At 43.8% G+C, this 25,757-nt stretch overlaps 1 protein-coding gene across 3 annotated transcripts in view; it reads right to left on the bottom strand.

Moving 5' to 3' along the window:
- Positions 1-1,800: 1,800 nt before the first annotated feature.
- Fig4 (FIG4 phosphoinositide 5-phosphatase) overlaps positions 1,801-25,757 on the bottom strand; it is a 96,223-nt gene continuing 72,266 nt past the window's right edge. For all 3 annotated transcript variants that reach the window (XM_035440364.1, XM_027402195.2, XM_035440363.1), the window contains 2 exons: positions 25,429-25,515; positions 1,801-2,335 (listed from right to left, as the gene is read on the bottom strand). In XM_035440364.1, the coding sequence (XP_035296255.1) occupies positions 2,158-2,335; positions 25,429-25,515 (265 nt within the window). In that variant the 3' untranslated portion in view covers positions 1,801-2,157. The remainder of the gene's footprint in view (positions 2,336-25,428; positions 25,516-25,757) is intronic.

The raw sequence follows: 25,757 nt of genomic DNA on the forward strand, positions 1-25,757 counted from the left end.
ACCCCAGCAGTCATGCTAAAAATAAATGTTAAGAAAATTAAGATTAGTGTCTGATTTTTAACTGGCAGCCTAGCATCAACTCCAGGTTATTCTGTGAGTTGGGCAGAGTAATGTGGGGACCCACACATTGCAGCAAGCAATTGTGTAGAGATGCAGGTTGCACCAACACAAAATCCCTCTTCCCTATAATTTTGTCATTTTCTAGTCTTAATTTCATGATGGTGTCAATCAAAAATTTCTGCTAATTGGAGTTTCACACTTACCTAAAACGTGAAAGCTCCCGGAGAATCCCAGTGTCCCAGAGTCATTGCTATTTTCCTTGTTAGACAGCTTGGTTCTCTTCTCTGTGTTACTTACAAGAACAAGGGCTTTCTGGGAAATGAGATGTATAAAATGAGACCAAGCAGGTAACTGAGACAAAAAAAAAAAAAAAAAAAAAAGGCATCAAACACTTCGTGGCAAACTGTTAGAAAACACATAGCTACCATGTTAGTGTCTATGTGGAGTACTAATCAGATGTGACCATCACCGACCTGAATACTGGGTCAAATATGCTATACAACTGTGCACCACAAAGTTGTTTAGAACAACCATTAAAAATTATATTTCAAAAGTGTGTCTGTGTGTGTACAGTGAGTGCAGATGCCTATGGAGACCAGAGGAGGGCAGTGCGTCTCTTGGAGCTGGAGTTACCTCTAGTTGTGAGCCACTTTAGCAGGTGATAGGCAAATTTGGTTATCAGTCAGCCACTAACATGGTAGCTGTGTGCTTTCTAACAGTCTGCTACAGTGTTTGATGTCGTTTTGTGTCTTGGTTCCCTGCTTGATCTCATTTTATACACCCCAGTTCCCAGAAAGCCCTTGTTCCCGTAAGTAACATAGAGAAGGGAATGGAACTGACCTGAGGTACGCTGCAACAGCCACAGGCATTCTTTCTTAACCTCTGGGCCATCTCTCCAGCCCCTCAAACAGCTATTTTTAATGCTTTATTTTGTATATAGTTTATAGAGAAGGTCTTAGAATAGTGGAAATAACTGTCTCTCCTTAGATTTGCAAGTTATTAATGTTTTCCTTCGCACACTTCTCACACACTCTTTGTCCTGAACCCTATTTTGGGTGGTACTTTGCTGAGATCTGGTCCCTTTTCCATAAACACTTAGAGTATATTTCCTACGAACACACGTTTTCCAGGTAAGGAAATATTTTTTTTCCCAGTCAAAATTCAAAATTAACATATAAATTGAGAATAAATTGAAAACGGCAACTATGAAGGTAGTGCATTGCCTTTCTAAGGGAAAATGATTAGGGTGGCTTTGTTGCTGGGATATTCCTAGACCTTGCACATAGTTCCTGGCACAGAGTGGATGTTCACAAAAACCTACCAACTTCATAAAGCAAAACTTTATGTGACATTTCATAACATGAAGTGTGGGGCGACTAAGCCTCAATGGGTCTGACAGCTGGCCTAGACGGATAGTAAGAGCATGCGCAGAATATACCTCCTGACAGTCAGCCTGGGTCTGCCAGAGGGCCTTCACAACAGCAGATGAGAAGATGTGGACTTATGGACAGCGGCCACATCACCTCAGAAGATGCCCACTCAATGGATCTCCTCCCCTGGGGCAGGGCTGGGGAGAATATAAGACTTACAACTTCCTGGAATAAACTCAATTTGTTGTTTCAACTTGTTCACAATGCCTGTGTTGTTGGTGTCACACCTACTTTCTCCCACCCCCAAGGGATACCCGTTGGGAGCCTGCATCAATGAAGTTTTCCTAAAATAAATCAAAAGCAAAACAGCCACAGAGACAGTCATTTCTTTATTACCTGTAATTTGTGATTTGCATGGTACAAGGGAGTGAAAAGCTTCAAACACAAAGGACTTGGGGGATTACTTTCGAAAGACTTTGCTTTCAGTATTATTGTGTGTGTGCGCACACATTTGAGTCCAGGTGCCTATAGAACCTAGAAGGCAGCGTTGGATCCCTGTGGCTGGAGCTACTGACGGCTGTGAGCCACTCCATGCGCACACTGGGGATCCTGAAAGGGCAGCGCACGTCCTCAACCACAGAGCCGTATCTCCAGATCCACGGACTCCTTTTTACCGATGACACTGGACATCTAAAGGAGCACGGCTTCGTCTTCCTCAGGGCCTTCCTCATAAGTAGCGGTTTCTGATATACTCTCGGTACATGGCAGTGTCCTCTTTACCAAGGGGCTGCATGATACCTCTGCTGGCCTGGATGTGGGCTTGGAAGATCTCTGTAGACTTTCTGTCTACTCTCGGGGGCTGAACTTCATAGATGTTGTCTTGAGAGAAAGCTGAAATGGGAGTTCTGTAAGAGATGAAAGAGCAGGCTGCATTAATGGAAACAGAAAGGACTAGAAGGAGCTGAGAGAACCAGTTGCTACTGGCTGAAGACTGCCGGCCAGACAAACACTGCCTGAGAAGCCGTCCCTGATGCCCAGGCAGGGCACAGGCCCCTGTTCTGGACCCTTATAGAATGACAGCTTTACGGTTGTGTGTCCATCTGGCTCCTACTGCAAGCATCTTCAGACGGTGGCTATACCTAAGTTTTGTTCTTTGTCCTCGCAGGCACTTGGAATCACTGAAGTAGGACGTAATAACTCCGGCCAATGGGTTGACATCAGTAAAATGCTGGCTCATTGTAGTGCCTGGCCCAACACAAGCCCTCAGTAAGTAAGAACTACTGCTAACAATTACTTATGTGTAACTTCTTTCTTGAAGTTATGAGATTCTAAAAGTTTTCATAACCAAAAGCTACGCTGCCTGAAACAACTAAATACATTGTCCTCACATCTTCCTCATGGTACTACATGCAAATGCTAATATGCCATCCATACATTAGACATGGCGGCAGCTCTCACTGGGGACGATAGCATGAAGTGACTACATGTTGGCGTGCTAACACCCACCTCTCAATTCCACAGCACACCTGGCCTTGGGCTTTTAGGTGAGGACCTGTGGACCTGTGATAGGCAGTTGCCTTCCTTTCTGAAGGATTCAAAAATCCTCTATTCAAAAATGCCCCTCTTCACAGCCACCCAGCCTATTAAGGTGCTGGAAATCTCTATCCATCTCTTGAGGAAGGCACTGTCTCTACAAGGGCCTTGTTAAATAAAATTCATGGTGGTGGTGTCTGACACACCCTCAACTTCCAGTGATTTGAACACCCACTAGTTACTGCATGCTTAGCTGAGGGTAGGCAGGCCCTCAGGGGATTAGTCAACTAACAAGTCAGAAGTGACATAGAGGATACCCATGTGAGTAGTGTATGCTGCTCATGTGTGCTCAGAACGGCAAGTGGAGGCCAGTGGTCAGGAGGGATGGAAAACTACACATGCTGAAGGATAAAGACAAGTGACAACACACTTCATCACTTGGCCATCTTTCAAGAAGGTTCTGCATTCTCTGGAAACCAAGACTGGGGACTGGGCCTTGCTCCTGTGACCTGGGAGGAATCTAGGCACCCTGATGCTCACTATTTTGCTTAGCTGGGACTCAGGAGCTAGGGGAGAGGGTGTGTGGTCAGCATGTCCTCAGAAGCAGCTGGAATGTTAGCATACTGCTGGAAACTGGGCAGTGTGGTAACACATGGGGGAAAAGAAAAACCATTGGGAGCTCATCCATACTCCTGAATCTCTATCTTCATAGGATTTGCTGCATTTAAACATGGGTTTCCCTTACTCCTCTCGAAAGCCACTGAGGTAGAGCCTGGGGAGATGGCTCAGCAGTTAAGCTGCTGGCCCTGCAAGACCAGAGCTTAGATCCTTAGAACTCATACAAATGCCAGGCCGGCATGGTGGCTGCTCCTAGTTCTAGCTTTGGAAGGCAGAAATGTTATCTCCAGAGCATGGCTAGCTAGAATAGCTGTAGCAGTGCGTGCTACAGTGGTTTTGACTGAGAGATCTTGCCTCAGAGAATAAAGTTTAAGAGTGGTCAAAAAAGACTTCTGGTGTCAACCTCAGGGTTCCACATACCGGCACATGTGAACATGCATTATATATAGACCACATGAAGAGAGGGGAGAGAGAGAGAGAGAGACAGAGAGAGAGAAGGGGGCTCACTGAACTTTGTTTATAACACAAACCATCCTGTAATGGCTGGATATTATAGGACATCTCACTGAAATAAAATAAAACTAGAAGTAGAAGTAAATAGTTGTTCCAGATGTACAAACATCTGTCTGTCTGTCTGTCTGTGTCTGTCTGTCTGTCTGTCTGTCTGTCTGTCTCTCCCTCCCCCCCCTCTCTCTCACACATACACACACACACAAAGTCAGAGAGAGAATGAAGGGGTAAGGGAGGGATGGAATGTGGAAGGGAGAGGAAGAAACAGGTCCAGGTAAAAGAATCCTGAGATGGCTAAATGTCATTGTACTCCAGCGGACAGGACTTTGTTTCAAAACACAGTATTGGATGTCTGTGGTTAACACATCATTATGGTGAGTGATTGAGATAATATATGAATTGTCATAATTTTGCCTCAGAAAAATATAAGAACTCTATAGGTAATTTAATTCAAGATGAGCAGCTAGGCCAATTGAAGGCAGGGTTTAAATGAGTCCACAAGACCCAAGATAAATGCTAAACAGGCATTTATTAGAGAAGGACTTACACAGCTAAGAGTAAGTAACTGCCACGGCTTTCCTGCTCCAGAAGATGTGGTCTCTGCCCTTCTGATGCGCTCTGCAACCCGAGAGAGTGACAGCCAGCCCCTCCTGTACCTTATAATGGGTCACATCTGAAACCACACCCACAGGGTGTGGCCACCTCTACAATTTCACTGGCAAGACAAGATGCCACTACACTCCAATACTGCTGAAATAATAGAAAGGGAGCAGGAAGAATTCGATCAACAAAGAACCTGTTTCATGATCCAGCCACAGGGAGCCCCTCATAGACCTAAGCTATAGAGTTCTCAAAGTGTGACTGGGCTAGCCAGCAGCATCAACAGCACCTGGAAACTCATCAGAATTACAGATTCTAGGCTCCCATGCCAGACCTACTGAGTCAGAGTATCTGAGGGCCAGGCCAAGAAACGGTGTTTGAAGCCTACTGGATGACTCTGACCCTGCTAAAGGTTGACAGCTTCTGGCCTAGCATGGCCGTTATTAGTTATATAGACAAGAGATGTAGAATGAAAAATAAGATCTTAAATTTTTATGGTGATGGGAATCGAACCCAGGGCCTTGGACATTGTAGGCATACATACTACTACTGAATCATACTTCAACTATTTAAATTTTTTTTTTCTTAAAGACAGGGTCTTACTATGTAGTCCAGGCTAGCCTTAGACTCCCAACCCTCCAGCTTGAACACTGGAATTACAGGGTTTACTACCATGAATCCTGGAATTACAGGGGTTACCACCATGAATACTGGAATTATTAGGGTTACCACCATCTCTGGTTCCAAGTTTGCTTATTGAGAAAAGGTCTTATCATTCATCGTAGGCTGTCTTTGAACTCCTTATCCTCCTGCCTCTGTGTCTCAAGTGCTAGGAGCACTGATCCTTTTAAAACATGAACTTTCTTTTAAATGACAGAACACCACTAACCCTATACTGTAGAGCATGGTTTAATGTTTAGTTATGAAGATATGAATATTGAATATTGAATTTGTCTCTTATTTTCTAATGAGGAGACATTTCTTTAACCTCCCCATAGACATGCATTTCTGAAGTGGGAATGAAAACAGCATCCATGACCCACACAAGAGACTTCTGGAGAGATACAAGGTGAAGTCAGACACCCCACTGCACAGACAGTCTCTTATCAGACTGATGGCATCTGTCTCTAGATTAAAAAAATCCTACCTACTGTAGAAATTATAAGACTGTTTTCTTTTGTGCCTTCCAGTAGAGAGACATAGCTTATTATTGTACTTACATTAAAAAAAATCCACATTTGCCTCCTGGCCATAAACAGAGGAAATATATTTTTAAGCTTCTCACAGCCTCAAAGGCATAAGTCCTATTACTCCTCATCCAAATGCCAGTTGTATTTCTGGACATAAAATATGATAATTACATTGAAGACTCACTTCTTTTTATCTATGAAACCTAGTTCCATCTTGACAGTGTGTTCTGTATTTCCCCTCAGGGAATGTTGCAGCCTTATTTAGTATAATATGCTTACCAATTCATTTACAGGCTGCTTAACATGTATCGTTTAGTGCCTCAAACACTGAGCACTGATGACATCCAGCCTTAACTGCTGCTTCTGCTCACAGAAAACACTCCAGGCAGAGTTCATTAGACACCCAAGACGTCTTTAAGGAAAGCCCTCACTGGTGCCTTTTAATGTTCTTTGCTGAACAGGGCAGCCTTTAATACAGCCATTTCTGACAATACTCTCTACCTTATACTTATTAGCTAATTCCTGTTGTGAGGACTTTTATGACTTGCACATATTAAGTAACCAGTAAATGTGCATTGGCTTGGGTGGGACAGTTATGTTTTCAGAATTCAATGACATCATGCGGCTTCATGGTTAGTTGTTAAACTACTAGACAAAATCTAGTGGTTAAACTACTAGATGACTCTTAAGGATTTTAACAACCATATACGATTCTTTTCTATATGCTAAAATCTTATGTCCTTTCTATGATCAGCATTTTGGCATATATGTTGAACCCCATAAGCATTTCCAGAAATCTTAGTAAGAGTTTGATTTGTAAGATCCATTTCCCTTCCCCATGTTCTGCCTGCTGCTACCAAAACTCTCAGTATTTTCTCCCACTCATGTTCCTGGGACCTAATGTCTTCCTTGGGGGAAGGGGATGAGAAGGCACAGTATCAACAGCAGAGACACCAGGAGTCAGGTGAAAGGGAAAGTAGCCAATGGACAGGCAGAATTCAGCCAGGCGGGAAATCCAAACAAGGCTAGAGAGAGGTAATAGGTGGAGTGAGGAGACGCCGTGTAAGCCACTGGGGAGGTAGAACACCCAGGCCACATGAAGATACACAGATTAATAGAAATGGGTTAATAATTAAGAGAGAGCTAGCCATTAAGAAGCCTAAGCCAATGGCCAAACAATTATAAACAGACATTAAATCTCAGAGTGGTTATTTCACAGAGGCTATGAGGACCCAATTGGGTGGAGAGAAACTGGTCCAGTGGGACTGAGGCTAGATGGACAAAAATCTCTTTCTACATACTTGCCATGTGACAAGTGCATGACAATCACATGTAGCCAATGGCTACTGTGCCAGGCATTGTCAATGTGGGCTTCAGCACTACCACAGAACATTCCGTGTGGTGTGTTATTCTAGAATGTCTTCACTGTTATCTTTCTCCTCAGGCACTCTTGGTCCTTCTGTCTTTCTGTGTCCTTCTTCCTGATACAAACACATGCACAACTGCTATCAGTGTTTGCAGGCCTCCCAGCTCTCCTTCAGTTACTCTGTACTACAGTTCATATCCTTCTAAGAACTGTATGTGTTGTTCTTTTTGCCACTTAACCAGACGACTCTCTCAAAGTGACTTGATTAAAGCTCCTTACAAATATAAGGCTTTAAACATACTGGAGGAGCTATTATTCTTACAGGGTTCAAGTTGTCTTATCCTTGTCCAGTGGTGGTCTCTTCAAGTCTACCAGGTCCCCCTGACAGGACCCTATGTATCTCTGAGAGCTTTCATGCCATCTGGATTGACAGGTTTCATTTTTATTTTATACATTTCCTGACACAGGCCCAGAAGCAGCAGTAACTTTTTCTAGAAGCCCTGACTCCTATTATGGGAAACTGGCATACTTAGTATGCTGCAGACCTAGTAATTCTCATTATCAGGCCTGTGTGTGTGTGTGTGTGTGTGTGTGTTGTGTGTGTGTGTGTGTGTGTGTGCGCGTGCGCGCACGCGCGCGCACGCGCGCGCGCGCACGTGTGCATACTCGTACACATGCATGTGCATGCTTCATGCCAAAGATGATGAAGGAAGATGACAGAATTTATAAACACTGATGATTTATTTCTCTTAAAGTGAACACTCAACAGCTGCAGAATAACAATGCGAACACTGCCAGCATCAGTGTGACCCCTGAGAACAGACTGCATGTGTATGCTCTTTCTGTCTTAGCTTGTTCAGAGCTGTGTTACATACAGTAACACACACTATTTGATCACAGAGCTATGACATCTTAGCCTTCCTTTAAGCCTCTATTTTGGATCTCTAGACAACCACAGTTTACTATTGACAATAAACTTTTTATCAGTGTCTGTGCTAATCAGCTTTCTGTCACTGTGACAAAATATTGAGATAATCAGCTTATAATGAGAGGAAAGGTTCACAAATTTGAGGGTTTTAATCTATGGTCTGTTGGTCCACTGCTTTGGGGCCTGTGGGAAACAGTGTGTCCTGGCAGGAGTGTGTGATAGGAGTTGCTATGATTCACACAGAGGAAGAGGAGAGGCCCTCAATGAGCTAACTTCCTTGACTAGGCCCTTCCTTTAGAGGCACCGCTGCCTCTTAATAGTGCCACCAGCTGTGGACCTTAACTCATGGGCTTTGGGGTCACTTGTCTAAGCCACAGAAACATTTGCAGTTCTACTGTCCAACACTCATTTCTACTCTGTCCATGGAAACAATACTTCTTGGGTTCTCACCGACAGCAAAACCCTCTCCATTTTTACACTTGACAGCTTTGAGGATAATATACTCGGCTCAAACATTTGTTCCTTGATAGTTTGAAACACACTACTCATGTCTTTTCTGGACTGAGGTACTGTATCCACTACACCTCACGACAATAATTCTTTCCACAAGAAGTCTTCATGGAGGCCTAACACGGTTTTCCCTCAAGGTTTGCTCACCTATAGTTAATCAACATAGGCTAGCACTCTCAGGTACACAGTGTGCTCTTCAGGAGTCTCACATGTCAGACTGGCTTTTCTTTTTGCATCACTGTTTTAGTGGTTTTTCTTTTTTAAGGTGCCTATTTATCCACATTAAATCTTTGCCTCTTGTCAGCATTTGACAGTTTAAGTCATCGTAATGTCTTCTTTTGTTCTGAATTTAAAGGATTTGTATTTTAGCTCATTGTGAACTGGCACACTGTGCTTCCAGCTTCTATGGACTCATCTCACTGGCACGTGTTTGTTGTCTGTGGGATGCTTGTAGGCTCCGTGTTCTGTTGTTCTCATAACTTTGTGTGGGGCTGACCTCTGGTCCTCTCCTGCTGCACACTCCATGAATTTCCTTGAGCCCAGGGAAGGCATTGGGGCCCAGGAGACCCCTAACTTCACAGCGTTCCCCTTTTGTTGTTGTATCACTGTACAAGAGCATGCCAGCTTGCCATCTGAGGTTTCCTTTGTGTTCAGATTCTTACATCTTTTTTCTTTTGGGTTTTTGAGGAAGGGCTTCATGTAGCCCAGTCTACCCTTGAACTTGTTATGCAGTCTTGACTACTTGATATGTCTGCCTTTATCCCAAGTGCTGGGATGTAAGGCATGTGCCTGCCTGGCTCCCTCATCTTTACTGTCAATGTCCTGCTCAATTTTGACATATCAGCAATTTCTCCTCAGATCTGTTTTTTATCCAAGAAAGGGTTTCAGTTACTTGGTTTCAATAGTTTAAGTGATCTCATCAGAGTCACCCCTTTTAGAACTCACCAAGGACAGCTGGACACATATGGTACAACCCCTCCCAGTATTATCAGCCACACTAACATTACCTGCTATGACTTCCAGTGGGGACCTGTCAGCTTCTCCTTCCTCATTTCTTCCCCATGCGCAGACCCCAGCATTACCCCCACTATCTACCTCTGTTCTGAGATTTGCTGAATACCCTGCTACGTAGTCCGAGGTTAGTGCAGTCTGTAGGTGATGCCGCTTGTATCTGTACTATCATCTGTTCATGGCTTAGCTGCCTCATGGGGTTCGGGAGGTGACTGGATCATAGGGGCTCTGACACACCATCATCATAATTTGGTGGCGTTACTGGAAAGAAGTGGGATGTAGGAGGTGAAGCCTGATTGGAGGAAGCTTCTGAGTGGCAGATCTTTTCTGGGCTCTTCCCCTGCCACTTCTGCTTCCTTCCTGGTGCGACAGAAGCAACTTTGCTCCACTACCACCCACAAAGTTCTGCTTTGCCATGACCCAGAAATAATGGAACCAGTCATGCATGGACTAATAACTCTGAAATCATGACCCCAAACAAATCTATCCTTTTTTTTTTTAATTGTTTCCATCAGATATTTGCTACAGGAAAAAAGTGACAACATCATGGCCATTGAGTTTTGCTACCCAACTATTTTTGGTTTTGTGTGAAGTTTCAGGGATAGAGAGTTTTAAAATTATTATATTTGGGCTGGCAAGATGGCTCAGTGGGTCTTATGTATGGGCTGCCAAGTCTGATGACCTACCTGAGTTTGATCCCTGGAACCTACATGGTGGAAGAAGACAGACTCCTACAAGTTGTCCTCTGACTGTCACATATCCAATAGTGGTATGCACGTGTGTGTATAACACACACACACACACACACACACACACACACACACACACACACCTCAAATAAACAGAAAATAAAAACCTCTTGTATTCTCCCTAGAACCCAACAGACATATTTACCTTAAAAGTATATTTTTCATACACACATCTCCAAAATGAACAACTAAATGAAAGACCTGTTGCATAGCCATGCAAGGCTGCTCTCTCAGATTATCCACCTACTCCCACTATCTCCTCTGGCAGGCCTTGCTCTCCTTGGAGATGGCGAGCCCACCACAGGAGTCCAGATGGGGAAATTCTTATCTTCCTTTCTGATAGTGTTATTTCCTTTTGCTGCCATAGCATCTGGGAACAGACAGACAGTCTTTGTTAATAGGTTACTAGGTCACATGAAGCCTCCTGTAGTCCTGATGAAGACAGCTGTGCAACCCAGAGACCTTGGACTTTTAAGAACTACTATAACAAAGATTGGGCAGCTGGGTGGCTAGAGGGAAAGACTGTGAAAGACAGCAGATTAGATTCTTCAGTCTTAACTCCAGCTCTCCTTCCAGTATACTGAGTTCACTGAGAAGAAAAAGGGGGAAAAAACAAAACCCAAAACAAAAACCAACCATCCCAGAGTCCTTTGGCACATGGCTTCAAAATATGACCATGGGTTTTGTTTTTGTTTTTTACTATTGTCTTAGTTAGGGTTTCTATTGCTGTGAAGAGAAACCATGACCATGGCAACTCTTATAAAGACATTTAATTGGGGTGGCTTGCTCACAGTTTTAGAGGTTTGGTTCACTATCATCATAACGGGAAGCATGGCCGTGTCCAGGCAGATGAAGTGCTGGAGCTGAGTGCTACATCTTGCAGGCAACAGGAAGTTGACTGGCTGTCACACTGAGGGAAGCTTGAACACAAGAGACCTCAAAGCCTGCTCCCACAGTGACACACTTCCTCCAACAAAGCCACACCTCCTACTAGTGCCACTCCTTTGGGGAGCTATTTTCTTTCAAGCCATCATAACTGTGGCATGCACACGAACTTGGATTTGCAGCTGGGTCGCATGGAAAGAAGTATCTATTTTGTAGACCGGGGCAAAGGTGGCCAGAGCATCAGTGACCTCCTGACTGTGGCAGAGAAGGCTGCTTTGGAGCCAGAAGCTGCTATGCCAGCTTCCTGACCAAGGCAGATGAAGCAGCCCCTCTGACAGCATGCCAAGCGGTTCAGGGAAGGATTTCTGGAAGCCTACTCTGCAGTCTGTTTCTGCTGCCCTCCAGTGATCCCTAAATCCACCAGAAACTCCAGACCAAGTCACTGTGTTTACCCCAGTAGAATGGATCACACTTTTTGTACTGACTCCTGCCTATCAGAGCGAAGAGGAGGGTAAATCTCACCTGGGCCCCAGGCCTCTTGGCTGAAGCAGGTACCAGTTTGTGGGCAACTCCCAGCTTTAGGGAGGCACACATACAGATGGCAGTTACAGTACTTCTTATGTACAAGACACAGCCACTGGTATTTTTGATACTCTTTTTATATTCTCCTGGAGAACTCTAAAATAAAACTGTCATTTGTATTCTTTTACAGAGCTTCTGGTGTTAGAGAAATGAGGCATGATGGTTTTTCTGACCTCAATCAGGTAGAATCTTCCAATTTAGGATGCAGTTTGTGAACAGTATGGCTTCCCTCCCATTACCTGGACATGTATAGATATGAATGTAGCTTCTCTGCTTCAGCCATGCTTATTATGAACGCTGGGAAAGCGGGCAGTGATATTTACCTGTGTGGTTTTGTGGGCTCTAACTAGAATATTCAACACCTATTTAATGAGAAAGTGCTTGGCTTTCGAGCCCTGCATGCAACAGGCACTGGTTATCTTACACAGTGCTGGTCTGTTCAGAGAGGGCACCTTTGACAGCAAAGGACAGAGGGCATCAAGCAAACAATGTTTCCAAAGGGTAAAGTATGTGGCTGCTCCTATGCGGGGCTTTGTTCTCCCTCAGGACAATGGGCGACCTCCGAGGCTCAGACCTTTAGGAGTTTTGTCCCTTCTGCCCTTGCTTTCCCGGAACAGCAGCAGCAGGCATGGCCTGTCACTCCTAGAGATATGAACCAGCAAGTTGCAGAAACAGCCATGTGTCTTGCCTCTCATTTGCAGGTGATAGAACCCTGCTTGTTTTTGTGACACCAATTCAATAAACTCTTTATTATTTAAGGCCATCTTAAGTTAAAGACTCATTGTACAGTGCATGGAGTTTCCACATACCCATGAAATTTCCTGCAGCATTAACATCTTCCAGTAGCACAAACTTTCCTTTTCTTTTTCTGCTGTCAATGGGCTGATGCCAGTAAGTTATCACCAGATAGATTCCATACTTCTTTCCCACCTAATGTCCTCCTTGTCCCAGAACAATGTCCAGGAGACATGACAGTGTCTCCTGTGTCCCTTTAAAGGCCTCCTCCAGTTCACTTAAAAGAAACGTGGTCCACAAGTGACTGAAGAAAGGTAGCTGTAGAGTCTTTCAAGACAGAACCCAGATGCTGAAACTGCCACACCTGTGGCTCTATCCAGTGAGTGGCTATCTCGGGTGGAGTTCTGGGGGCTCTTTATACTGTACACGCAGACAACTGAAGAGAATCCTCTGAAGGCTCCCATGGAGCCCCAGTTCCCATCCAGCTGACTGACGGGGAGATAGAAATACACAACTGTACAATGCACAGACCTCCAGGACTCACCCCAGGTGCATTGGTTCAGTGTCTCTAGCGAGACAGCCTCAACATCTATATTTGTATTCCTTTTTTTAAAGCTAATTTCTTTTTGAATTTAACAAATTATAAAGAAAACATGGTGTACATATGGTATCATCAACATGAGTAAGAACGTAAATGGAGACATTCAGAGAGTAGCCCACAGTCTCAAATGGAAACTGGGTCCCCTCTCTATAATCATGTAGGTAAACCATTTTCTAGGACACTTGAGGCACTCCTGGTTTTTGGAACTTAGCTTCAATAAGCTTACATGGTAGTTTGGATACGAATGGCCCCCATAGGCTCATAGATTTGAATGTTTAGCTACCAGGGAGTGGAACTGTTTGAAAGGATTAGAAGGATTAGGAGGTGTGGCCTTGTTGGAGTAGGTGTGGCCTTATGGAGGAACTGTGTGCTGGAGGTGGGCTTTGAGGTTTCTTTCTTTCTTTTTTTTTTTTGAGTACAAGATTTATTAAACTTAAAATTCAAGTCAAAACTGTAGTGGTAAAAATAATAATAATAATAATAATAATAATAATAATAATAATAATAATGTTCACAAACCTATTATTGCTCCAAGTTATGCATCTGAAGCCTTGAATTTTATTATCTGAAAATCTTTGCAACATAAAGGACATTTGCAGGAACAATTTCACTTTTGTTTATATGTTTTAACATCATTTAGCAAGTTTTAGATTTGCCCATTGTTTTTTCAAATTCATCATTTATCTCTTTCTTTCTTTCTTTCTTTCTTTCTTTCTTTCTTTCTTTCTTTCTTTCTTTCTTTTTTCGAGACAGGGTTTCTCTGTGTAGCTTTGGAGCCTATCCTGGCACTCACTCTGGAGACCAGGCTGGCCTCAAACTCACAGAGATCCGCCTGCCTCTGCCTCCCGAGTGCCGGGATTAAAGGCGTGCGCCACCAACGCCCAGCCTTTATCTATTTCTTAAATATGAATACCCTATGGGCTGAGCTTAGCTCCCTGACCTTTTGTAAATTCACTATAGTTTTTATTTTTTAGTTTTTAACTTTATTTTTATTAGTGTTTTTTCCTACATGTATATATATGTATCAAGCACATGTCTGGTACCTAGAGGCCAGAACAGGATGTTGGAACTGGAATTAAAGATAATTGTGAGTTGTAATTTGTTTTCTAGGAAGGGAACCTGGACCATCTGCAAGAGCAGTAAATGTTCTTAACCATCATGCTTTCTTTCCAGCCTCTAGAGATTTTCCTTTAAATAAATATATGATACCCTATGATGACCAGGTTAAAAACAAAGACAAAAACTACTCAAGCTCACCTAGTAAATACAAACCCCAGGAATCCATTATTTATTTCAAAGTCATTGCAACTAGTAACTAACAACAATTCTAGCATTAAATAAATTGACATATTCTATTGTAAATGTTCATTTCTTGAAACAGTTATAAAAAGAAATTGACTTGTTGTAGAATGTCAGGCTGTGGATAGCCATTGAGAGGGCTTTGAGGTTTCAAAAGGGCCACATCAGGCTTATTGTCTGTCTGTCTGTCTATCTGTCTGTCTGTCCGTCTCTCTACCTGTGGATCAGGATATAAAACTGTCAGCTACCAGCCAGGCATTGGTGGTGCACGCCTTTAATCCCAGCACTCAGGAGACAGAGGCAGGTGGATCTCTGTGAGTTCGAGGCCAGCCTGGTCTCCAAAGCGAGGTGCCAGGATAGGCTCCAAAGCTACACAGAGAAATCCTGTCTCAAAAAACCAAAAACCAAAAACCAAAAAAAAAAAAAAAACCAGTCAGCTACCTCTCCAGCACCGTGTCTACCTGCATGCCAGCATGTTCCCCACATGACAGTAATGGGCCAAGCCTCTGAAACTGTACACAAGCCCCCAGTTAAATGCTTTTCTACATGAGAGTAGCCATGGTCATGGTGTCTCTTGACAGCAACAAGACAGTAACTAAGATATCACGCTACTTTAGTGTCACCAGATCTCTGGAACCCAGGACTCTGGGAAAGAGTTAACTGTGGTAAAGAGGGTGCCCACTCAGTATTGAAGCTCATTACAGAATTATAAACCATGCACCTGTTCTTCCTCTTCCCTCCTATACAAACTAGTTCTAATGCCATCCCATGGCCAGACATCTGCACAGGGAGGCAGCCTTTGACAGCCTGGGGGCTCCAGGACCCAGGTGGCATGAGGGCACACATTGCACTGGGGCAGCTGGAGTGGGCACTGGGCCCAGCTAAGAGGAGAAGGACATTATTAGGGCTGGTGTCTCCATAAAGGGAATTGCTGCCTGAATCATGGAGGGTACCTGTACTGGGGACAAGCCTGGATGAGGGGTGATGGGAGATTAATTACATATGAGGACTAATCAAACAAACATAATAAGGGTAACAGGAGTCAAATTTCTCACTGTTGGGGAGAAGTCTGGAATAAATTCTGGACACTTTGTAATTGGAAGCATCATTACAAACCTACAGATATAAATGCATATTATCTATATTTAGAAGGATGTTGGATATTTATATGTGTATTAAAAATAGACATATAATAGATACATATGTAGCTCTGTTTACAGTTGTATGTATCTGTGCATGTCAACGTGGCATGTGCTGCCTGAATGGGCCTTCAAGCAGTGACCCTGCAGCAGCAATAGGTACACCTAGTGCCCAGATCTCGGCTTTAATATAATTTTCCACTAAAAAGAATCAGGGACCCTCGGAGAAGTGACTGATTTCAGGGCTAGGACAGGCAAAGAACACGATGAGCCCAAAGCATCTTGTCTGAGAAATTGGGAAGTGCTCTAAGAAAGATGAGAACATTTGCAAAGGACATAGGGGCAGACTGAAGCAAGTCTGCTGAAATTAGGGACAATCTGAGTATCAGAATGAATAATGACAATGATGGATTATGTGCCACTGAATATAATAATTCAAGATTTCACAGTGAGAAAAATAAACATGAAAAATGCAAGGGTTGATAAACAAAGGTTATTTCTACACTTTCCAGGCGCCTTGCTAAAATATTCACAATTAAGAGTAATTTCCCAGTAGAAAAGCTTAGAGCATACTTCTTTAATCAAGGAAATGAAATAAACATTATGAATAAAAGTTGTCTGTCACCTGATGGGATGCAATGAACACTCACACCACTTTGTTCATGATGTGTCTTAAGCCAACAGACATTTACCCTGCTTTAGTATGGCTAGTTCAGAACTAGCCAGGAATTTAGGAAGGGCCTATTGGTTCTGGCTCCAAGTCCCTCAGAGGGCTGCTGCCAACCCACCGGCTATCACTGCTGTCAACTCAAGACTTACCTGTGGTTGGGAATCCAATACTCCCAGCTCAGTCATGAGGGTGGCAAGGTCAGTTCCTCACAGTTGGCAAGATGCTTTAGTTTTTCCTGTGTCTGTGCATAGGGCTGCTTTCCCCAACAAGTGGCCCAACAGATCACTTCAAAACCTAGTCACTTCTGCTGGACATACTTGGCTAGTAGTTTGGATTTTAAGTCCTCCCCAAAGGTTTATGTGTTATAGGCTTAGGTTGCTAGTTTGGGGCCCTGATAGGAGGTAGCAGAGACACGAAGAGAGGTGGGATCTAGTAGAAGGGTCTTGGGTAAGTTGGATGCATGGCAGGGACTATGAGACCCAAGTCCCTTCTCTTGAAGCAGATCTGCTGTTATACTCTGCGGTTATGCCTTGCTTCACTGAAAAGCAATGGAGCATGGCCTCTCAGACTGTGAGCCAAAATGACCTTTTCTCTTTATAAGCTAATTGTCTCATTATTTTGCTATAGTGATAGAAATCTGGCTAAAATACTACTGGCCAAAGAAATGATCCTGGCACAAAGTGGGAGGGGGTGATACTGGGGTATGAGTGATAGAAGAAGTAGGGTCAGTTAGAGAACTAGCTATTGTACTTGGATATAATCAGAACACACTGAATCAATGTACCTACTACAAAACAACCGACCTGCATTCTTCAAAGTGTCAAAGTCATGAAAAGCAAGGGAAAGTAGTGGTGTGTTCTAGAATAAAGGAGACTTTAAAAACGCAGTGTGAGGTTCTAGACTGGACCCTCTCCTAGTCATGGATGTTACTGGGTCAACTAATGAGACCTGAATGGGCTTCTGAAGCTGAGACAACAGCAATGTATTGATGCCAATTTCCTGAATTGCTGTGTGATCTTGGAGATTCTGTCACTTGTAGGAAATACCCACTATGGAATAAGCAGGTTATGGCTGCTGGGGAACAAGGAGAAGGGTATCAGTCTGCAACTGATTGCTTTATAACTGCAACTTTGAGGTAGACTTGAGGCTATTTTCCAATTAAAAGAGTATATCATTCTAAACACAAGAGGCATTTAAAGTTGTCTAAGGTAAACATGGAATTCTAAGAAACATATTTTTTATAGGTCAGAAATATGTGAACTTTGGTAATTTCATATGCAAGAAAATTCAAACTAATAACACCAAAAGATAATGAAATTCTGGCTTTCAATAAAAAGTGTAAAAGAGCCCTTCCCAGCTCTCTCTCCTGTAATCACTCACCCTGTCCAATGTCTTTGGCATGTCCACTCTTCAGGTTCTGTCAGGACAGATCTGCTGTCGTGAGGTCTGCCTTAGTTCAGATTTGTCTTTAAACAAAGTCCCACTCTTGCAACTGTTTATAGCAGCAATTTCTGAAAGAATGGCTTGCACTCCCATATTTTCCTTTTCAATTTTCACTTTCCCTAAATTCACTTAGGGCGGCCTTGTACAACAAGGGCCCCTAAAAGCTTGCTGGGCAGGTCACTGAGCTCCCTTCTGTTGCCTAAGCCAGTACCCAAGCTCTCTGTACTCAGCACTGGCCACCTCTTCCTTTTAGAGGCACTCTCTTCCCCTGGCTGCTGTGAAGCCATGCTCTTCTGGTTCCCTTTCTGCTTGCATCACAGCCACTGCAACTCACCCTCCTCCAAGCACCTGTGGTCAGTTCACAGCGACAGAAGGCACTACTTTCACTGTTCTCCAGCTTCCTGCAGAATGGGCTCACATCTAAGCTCCTTGAGATCTGCCCCACCCAACCTTACCCTACCCCAGAGTACTTCAGCTGTGGCTCTTGCCATCTTTTGCTTATCAGATGTGCCAGGTTTGGTCCTGTCTAGGCCTTAATGCATGTTCTCTCTCTGCACTGCACATGTTCCCAGTCATCTCCTAGAAGACCCTCTTTAACTCAATCTCAAGTTAGCTCCTCCAAGATATCTGCACTAAGGAGGCAGGCCAAGTTCTGTGAGTTCCAGGTCAAGCAAGGCCATGTAGCAAGATCCTGTCTCAAACCAACAAAAACACAAAAACCCCTAAACAAAACCAACCAAACACAAAACCCTCATCTAAAATAGTGTCAGACTCTCATTTGCCCCAACTACTCTCACCCATTTCCTTGGTCTGTGTTCTTCAAGGCATTTATTGCAACAAGGAATTATCTTATGTATGAAGTTGCTGATTCACCCTACATACAATGAAACAGAAGGATCCAGAAGAACTCAGACAGTCTTGATCTTTATTGTCTGCCCAGTGACAGTGCAGCACCTGACACTCTGTAAGTTCTTAATACGTATCTAGCGAGTAAATGAATCAGCCATGTTCTGCATTAAGCTGCTAATAATCCCAGCTCTTACCCTTTATGTGATCATGATAATTATACGTTTTTAGAAATTATTTTTATTTCATATCACTTTGATTGACCTCGGACCAAACGAAAAGACGCCACAACATTGCCACCACAATGTGGCCTCCATTTGAGCACTCTGTGTAATGCATGAACACGGCTCTCAATGATGGAGACTCATATCGCCACAGATAGCGCTAACTACCGTGAAGATTTTCTCTTCAGGAATCTTAAATCTTCATCCTGATGTGTTCCACTTACTGGTCCCTAAGTCAACTTAAAAGCCCTGCTTTACTTCACCATGATTCAAGCATTACTTAAGGAGATGATCATATGACTTCTAATCCTCTCCTCTGAGATAAGCGCTCTGAACTATCTCAATATGAAAAATTAAACAGCACTGGGCATGAGAAAGGGCCGCAAAATCTTAGCCTGGTTTGGAAAAATAAACCTGTGCATCTTATCTGAGTGCTACAGTATGTGTGTCCTTGGGCTTTCAGAGAACACAGTCTCATTTCTTAGGGCTGTTCTGTCTCTTTGGAACAGCCCGCTTCTCTGCCTTACCCTCTTTCTGATATTAAGCAAACTGGAACACTCACAGCCAGTCTGGCTCACAAGCATCCTCCTGGAGCCTTATCATTTTCCAAACACATTTGCAGCTCCACATTTTCACTGTTGAATACATTTTACATTTTAATAAGCCACGAGAAGACTCACATGATGTAATGGTTCACTAATGAGCTTTGTGGCAGGGGCTCTTTGCTGAGGGCATTAAACAATTTATTTCATGAATACCCTGCTAGTGGAAAGACATTTTTGATTGTCCGTTCCTTTAGGCTTTCGCTGTGCTCATGGTGCAGGAGGGTGGGCAGCTTCTGTAGTTAGACAGCATTTTATGGAAGATCTGTATCCTCCGCTGGGTCTTGCATGCGAGTAAGCCATCAATGAGTATCGATGAATGAAGGGGTGAGTGAATAAATAAATGGACCAAGGAACCAAGGATCACAGAGCCAGTGCTCCAGACCAAGCCCTCACTACACACAGGGAGTCATGGCTCAGACAGGCAGAGACACAATTCAGCAATGGCAGTTATGGGGCCAGACCCCCAGAATCATGCTCCCTTTCTTAATGGACACTTAGGCAAATGAATTGTCAGTTAACTGGCCAATCGTAAAGGGTGTGTGTGTGTGTGTGTGTGTGTGTGTGTAACTCACTCTGTGGCCTTAGTATATCCATGCACTCCAAATAACAACTTGCAGTCAATCACAGTAAATCATGCAATGCCAGGGTTGGAATGTGACCCAGTCCTGCCCATTGGATTATAAGGAGAGGATGTGCACTGTGCAGGCTCTGGGACTCCTTGTTTCTGAGCAAGAGAAAGAAGAACTTGCCTCCCTGAGGCTGCAGGGGGCTGAGATAGCACCCCAGGGACACACAGAGTTCCTGAATTGCCTCTGCAGGTGGCCCTGTCTATGGCTTTAACCATGAAAATGTAACTGGTTTCTTGTGTTACTCCACAAGGTCCCTATGAGAGCACATGGGAAAGGAGTAATAACATTCAAATATTAAACATGGGAAATTACATAATAAGAAAAGACTTGCTGGTGAATTTTAAATATAATTGGAACTTAAAGAGGTTTGTGTTTTTAAAAAGTCATGCATAAAAGCTCCCAGGAATGCTGAGTCATACTTCAGACCACACAGCCATGTGTGCATGTCAAATGAATGCGTGTTAATGTCTTCAGCCCACATCTTCTCTTAACTGTAAAGACTTTCCCTTCGAGCTGGAAGGAACAAGCATATCTTACCGGGACACTCGTCTATCTATCTGAACAAAGGGAATGGGTGTCAGGAAGGCACAGCAACACAGCACTAAGGCCACAGTCACCCATCTTGCTCCAAATCATTACACACTGCCACATACGGAACTACAGTTATCTATCCAACTAACAACAGAGCAAAAAGCTAAGTCATCTCAGATGTGGTCCTTAGGTACAAAGCTGAGCACCCCACAGTAATGTCCTTTATGTGGTCTTTTCAGATATCCAAATCTGCCCCCCCAATGTACAGGTAAAAAAAACAAAAAACAAAAAACACATGTTTCAGATCCCTAAATGCACCCTAACAAACCACACAGAAAAATCAGAGGGGCTAAAGGGAGCAAGGTAGAGACACGGGGGATGGGCTGGGGAAGGAACTAAAATTCATCATACACATGCATGAAACTGTCAGAGAAAACAATAAAACACTTCTGTTGTCTACAAACAGAGATAGAAAATGTTCCGCAGAAAACTAGATACAACTTATGGGGAGGGTGGTGGCCCAAGGGGAGACCACGGGGAGCTACTGAGAGTTAGATCATGACAAGAATTGCAGTTGAGTTACTTCTGGCCACTGGTAAGAGCGCACTCCCGTTGCATGGCAGTAAATGCCAGTGCGCTGAGTTATCCTTGGGGATCCATGCAATCTCATCAGCAAAACACTTACTTCCTTACCTTGCATTACATTTCACCTTCCCTGCACCACAAGTCAGACAGTGTCCACACAGAGTCTACACCTTGTATTTGGACCCATTTCTCAGAAGCAATGTTTAAATGGGTTGGGTGGCACATCCTCCTGGAATAGGCAAGCCGCAGAGCAGCAGGCACTTAGAGTACACATGCTCATGTCTTTTTAACCTACGGATAGGCATGTGCAGCATAACAACTCCCAGAGCACTTGCAGGGGTGTAAAAATGACAACATTCTGGTCTTACACAGAGAGAGACACCACCCACCCTTACAGCATCCTAACTGCCAGGCATAGCAAGTCCCATTTTGGTCCTTTTAACTCGGCATGTGTCACAGGAGCAGTAGCAAAGGAGAAAGGGACAATGCTGAAAGCCTGACGATGCTTACCCCCTTCTTTCACAAGTCAGCAGGGAACAAAGAAACAAGGGCAGACAGTGGCAGGTGAGGATGAAACACAAGAGGGGAACACTTGAAAAGTGTTCAACAAGGAGATGATGAAACCAGTGGGATGGGGGAAGTACTTCTGTGTATGTTTATCTGATTGATTGTTTAATAAAGTTCTGTTTGGCCAACGAAACAGCAAGTTAGACAGGACTAGAAGTCAAAGAGGATTCTGGGAAATGTAGTAGAGAAGTGGTGATCCAGGCCGGAAGTGACATAGCAAGGAGACTCAGATTTGAGCAAGGAGAAATAGGAAGTGTCCCTCTTTTCCCTTCGCCTTCTCCAGCGGCGGGATGTGAGCCACCGGGAAGGAGGGACGACAATAAGGCATCCAATAAGTCTTATAAAATATATAGATTTATGATAATTAAGACTGAGCTAACAGATGAGAATCCTAGTCATTGGCCAAGCAGCATTGTACCTAATACAAGTCTCTCTGTGTATTAATTTGGGCTCTAACTCTGGCGGGGGGCACACGTGGCGGTGGGGCTCGGCGGCTTTTGGTGGAAAGATTTATAGTAACACCAGTCGGAAGCAGGGGACTTCATACAGCTCTGGGATCAGTAGGTAAGTTGTGGGCTGGGGTTCAGTATAGTCCAACAAATATTTTCCAAGCACCCAATTTAAGGTCTGTTATGAAGGTTGAGGAGGACACAGAGACAGGTTAACCTCTGAATAACCTAGCAGGTCAACATCAACCCAGATATTTACCCCAGAAGTCTCAAGAGAGTATGCAAGTGAGGGTGTGTGTGTGTGTGTGTGTGTGTGTGTGTGTGTGTGTGTGTAGGAAAAAACAAAAGTATACTTCCTTTAAACATTAACAAGACTCAAGAGAAATGTAGTGGAGACACAGAAAGGTGTCTACAGACCATGGTCATGCTACAAAAGACCAAAGTCTGGGTTGCTAATGTCAATAAACCTCCATTTCTACTCCAGTGGTTAGAAAGGCAGCTGCCAGCCCTAAGCATTTGTAACTCAGTGGCAGGCTTCATTGGCACCAGAAGCAAGTAGTCTTGGATTGAATCCTAGTTCCTCCACTTGCTGGCTGCTTGAACTTGGGCAAGTTACATCATCTGCACTTCAGTTTCCCACCCATGTGCAGTGGACGTAATAAAATACTTCTTCCAGTTTCTATGGTAATTGAGTTAATACAGGTTCAAGTACATAGGACAGAGGCCATCTCACATGGAATGTGTAGTAAATGACAAGTGATGTCATTCTTCTTGGTCACCAGCCATATCCTCAGGGAGTACAGTGAATCAGAAAGTTGTCACACACACAGTTTGGGTGTGCTGGCAACACAAACCACTGACCAGTGTGGGTTTAGCATGAATTTCTAGGACATGTCCTGCAAGGTCTTGAGTGGAAGTGTCTTGCTACCCCATCCAGGTTTCTGCACCTACAATTTAGGATCCCTCTATGCCATGGGCTTCTTGCCAGTTTATATTAGTGAACATGCATTTAACATTTGCTCTTGTAACTTCTCTCCAGTTTAGAAAATGAAAGCTGATCGGCCTCAGAATTTCAGGCAAAACTGCAGATGCTCAAGTACCTGGGCTGCAGAAGAGGCTTCAAGGGCCTCACACAAGCCTTGTCTCTGCTGGGTTGGCATATCTCTAGAGATCTAAAAATGAATCGGTGGCATTTTAAGAACCTGGTTATAGAGTTCCAGTTTAAAGGGCACACATACAACCCTCTCTGAAAACACGTGTGGCAGTTGCCATGACAGCATAAGCAGCACCTACCAAGCCTTTGTTATCCTGCTGAAGATCCTGTACAAAACATACTCATAGCAGACTCTTGACTAATGAAGTGGGAAAGGTTAAAATACATTTCTAGATCCCCAAGGGTTTCACCTGTTCCTGGATGCTGGAGAACAAATGCTGGCATATTAATAAGTAATAGGGAATAGTAATAACTAAATAGGTCATAAGTAAGACAAAAAAATTATGTCTAAGATTAAAAAGCAAGGCAAATTCTTTTCTCTTCGTTGTCATCATCATCATCCCCTAACAAGCTGCACCTTACTATTTTAATGGAATGGTCCATTTGAATCTCACAATTCAGCTATCCAAGTTTCTTGTTTCACTAACATCCATTTGTTCTTTGTCTCGTTGATCTCAGCTCAGACTTCCATATATGCTACAGTGAAGACAAATGGCTTCTAAATGAGTTTATATTCTTCCCTTGCCTCCAAAATAAAGAGTAAGAAAGGAAATTGATGGGAGGAAGAAGGGAGAAACAGCATCTACAGGGGTGTGACAAAACTATTGCATGGCCATCCACTCTCATCAAGTGCACACCCCCCTGTGCGGAAACTAAGCATTCAGTACCCACTAATCAGCAACACACTGATGGAACTGATTGAGTTGGTTTAAGACAGGGAAATAAACATCTCCTAAATGTCAACAGTGGCAGACACTGGCCTAGACACCTCCCATCAAACTCTATCTGAAGCTTCACAATGACCCATCTTATAGAGGAAACTCAACAGAGTGTGTCTTGTCTGGGAACCTCCTGGTCACAACCCCATGCTTTGTCCTGATGAGCTGAGATGATGGCATCAGCTGATGGCCATGATGGCACCTTACTACACACTTGTTCCCGACGCTGTGTGAACATGCTGGCCTCCTTGCCACCCACCTCAGCACCACGTACTATCTATGCCTTTGCAGCTGAGGTACCCGAATCACATGATGTTTTAGATGTATGTTCATGGCAACAATCTAGCAAGTGGTGTGGATACAGTTCTGGTTAGTAAAGGATATACTAAACTCCCCTTTAACATCCACCAAGTTATTAGCACTGATAGGGTCATGTAGCAAGAAGAGCGTCACCCACCCATGCTCTGCAGCTGTGGGTTCTCAACCTATGGGTCGAGACCCCTTTAGAGGCCACATATCAGATAACCTGCATATCAGATACTTACATTACAATTCACAACGACAGCAGAATTACAGTTACAAAGTAACAATGAAACAGCAATTATGGTGGGGGGTGGTCACGACAACAGGAGGAACTGTATTAAAGGGTCGCAGCATTAGGAAGGTTGAGAACCACTGCTCTAGAGCGTGTTGTGGTAGACCTGAAGTCTCCCAGGTCAGGGCAGAATTCATGGAGGGAAGCCAAGGGGTGCAGTTTAAGTTTGCCACTTCCTCTTAGCCACACCCACCACTGACCAAAAGACATAGTTTTCAGTAAAGAAAACAGCAGGAAAAATGCTTTCTTGTGTCAAATTATACTAAGCCGGTGACAAGACTGGATATTTTCCCTAACAAGTCATCAAGCATGCTCCATGAATGGCATGGATACAGAGATTTTCTAAAGATTTAATATAAGGCCAGTCAAAAGGCTCAGTGAGTAAAGGTGTTCACCACCAAGCCTCACAACCTGAGTTCAACCTCTGGAACCCATATGGCGGAAGGACAGAGCTGACTCCTTCAAGTTGTTCTCTGACCTCCGCATGTGTGTTGTGGTGCACACAGGTGTGAGTGTGTGTGTGTGTGTGTGTGTGTGTGTGTGTGTGTGTGTGTACATGCATGCAAGTGTACTGTGCATGCGCATGCGTGTGTGTGCACACACACACACAACACAAAACAAACAAATGAAATTTAAAAGTTTTCCAAAGTTGTATCTAGTACTTACAATTTTATAACTCTGTCAGAGCACCTGGAACACGGCTGCTGGCTGTTCCTGTCCTGTTTATGTTGACTCTGCCCCAGCTGAACAAACCTACAAATTACAATGAATGAGAATAAGCTAAAGAAGGAAGCCCCTGCAACAAGTCCAGGAGCTTGCCCCAGTCAGAGTGTGCTTTCAGGACCGTAGTGACAGGACTGAAGTCACCCGTGCTTTCCTATTATCAAAGTCTGAAACCATACACGTAGGAGTGCAGGAGCATGTGGTCGGATGCTTGCAATGAAAGAATACCATTCAGAGAGAGGCTAGGCTAGAGGCCCACCTGAGGGAGGGAA

This window comes from Cricetulus griseus, chromosome 2 (assembly GCF_003668045.3).
Source record: "Cricetulus griseus strain 17A/GY chromosome 2, alternate assembly CriGri-PICRH-1.0, whole genome shotgun sequence".
NCBI classification, from domain to species: domain Eukaryota; kingdom Metazoa; phylum Chordata; class Mammalia; order Rodentia; family Cricetidae; genus Cricetulus; species Cricetulus griseus.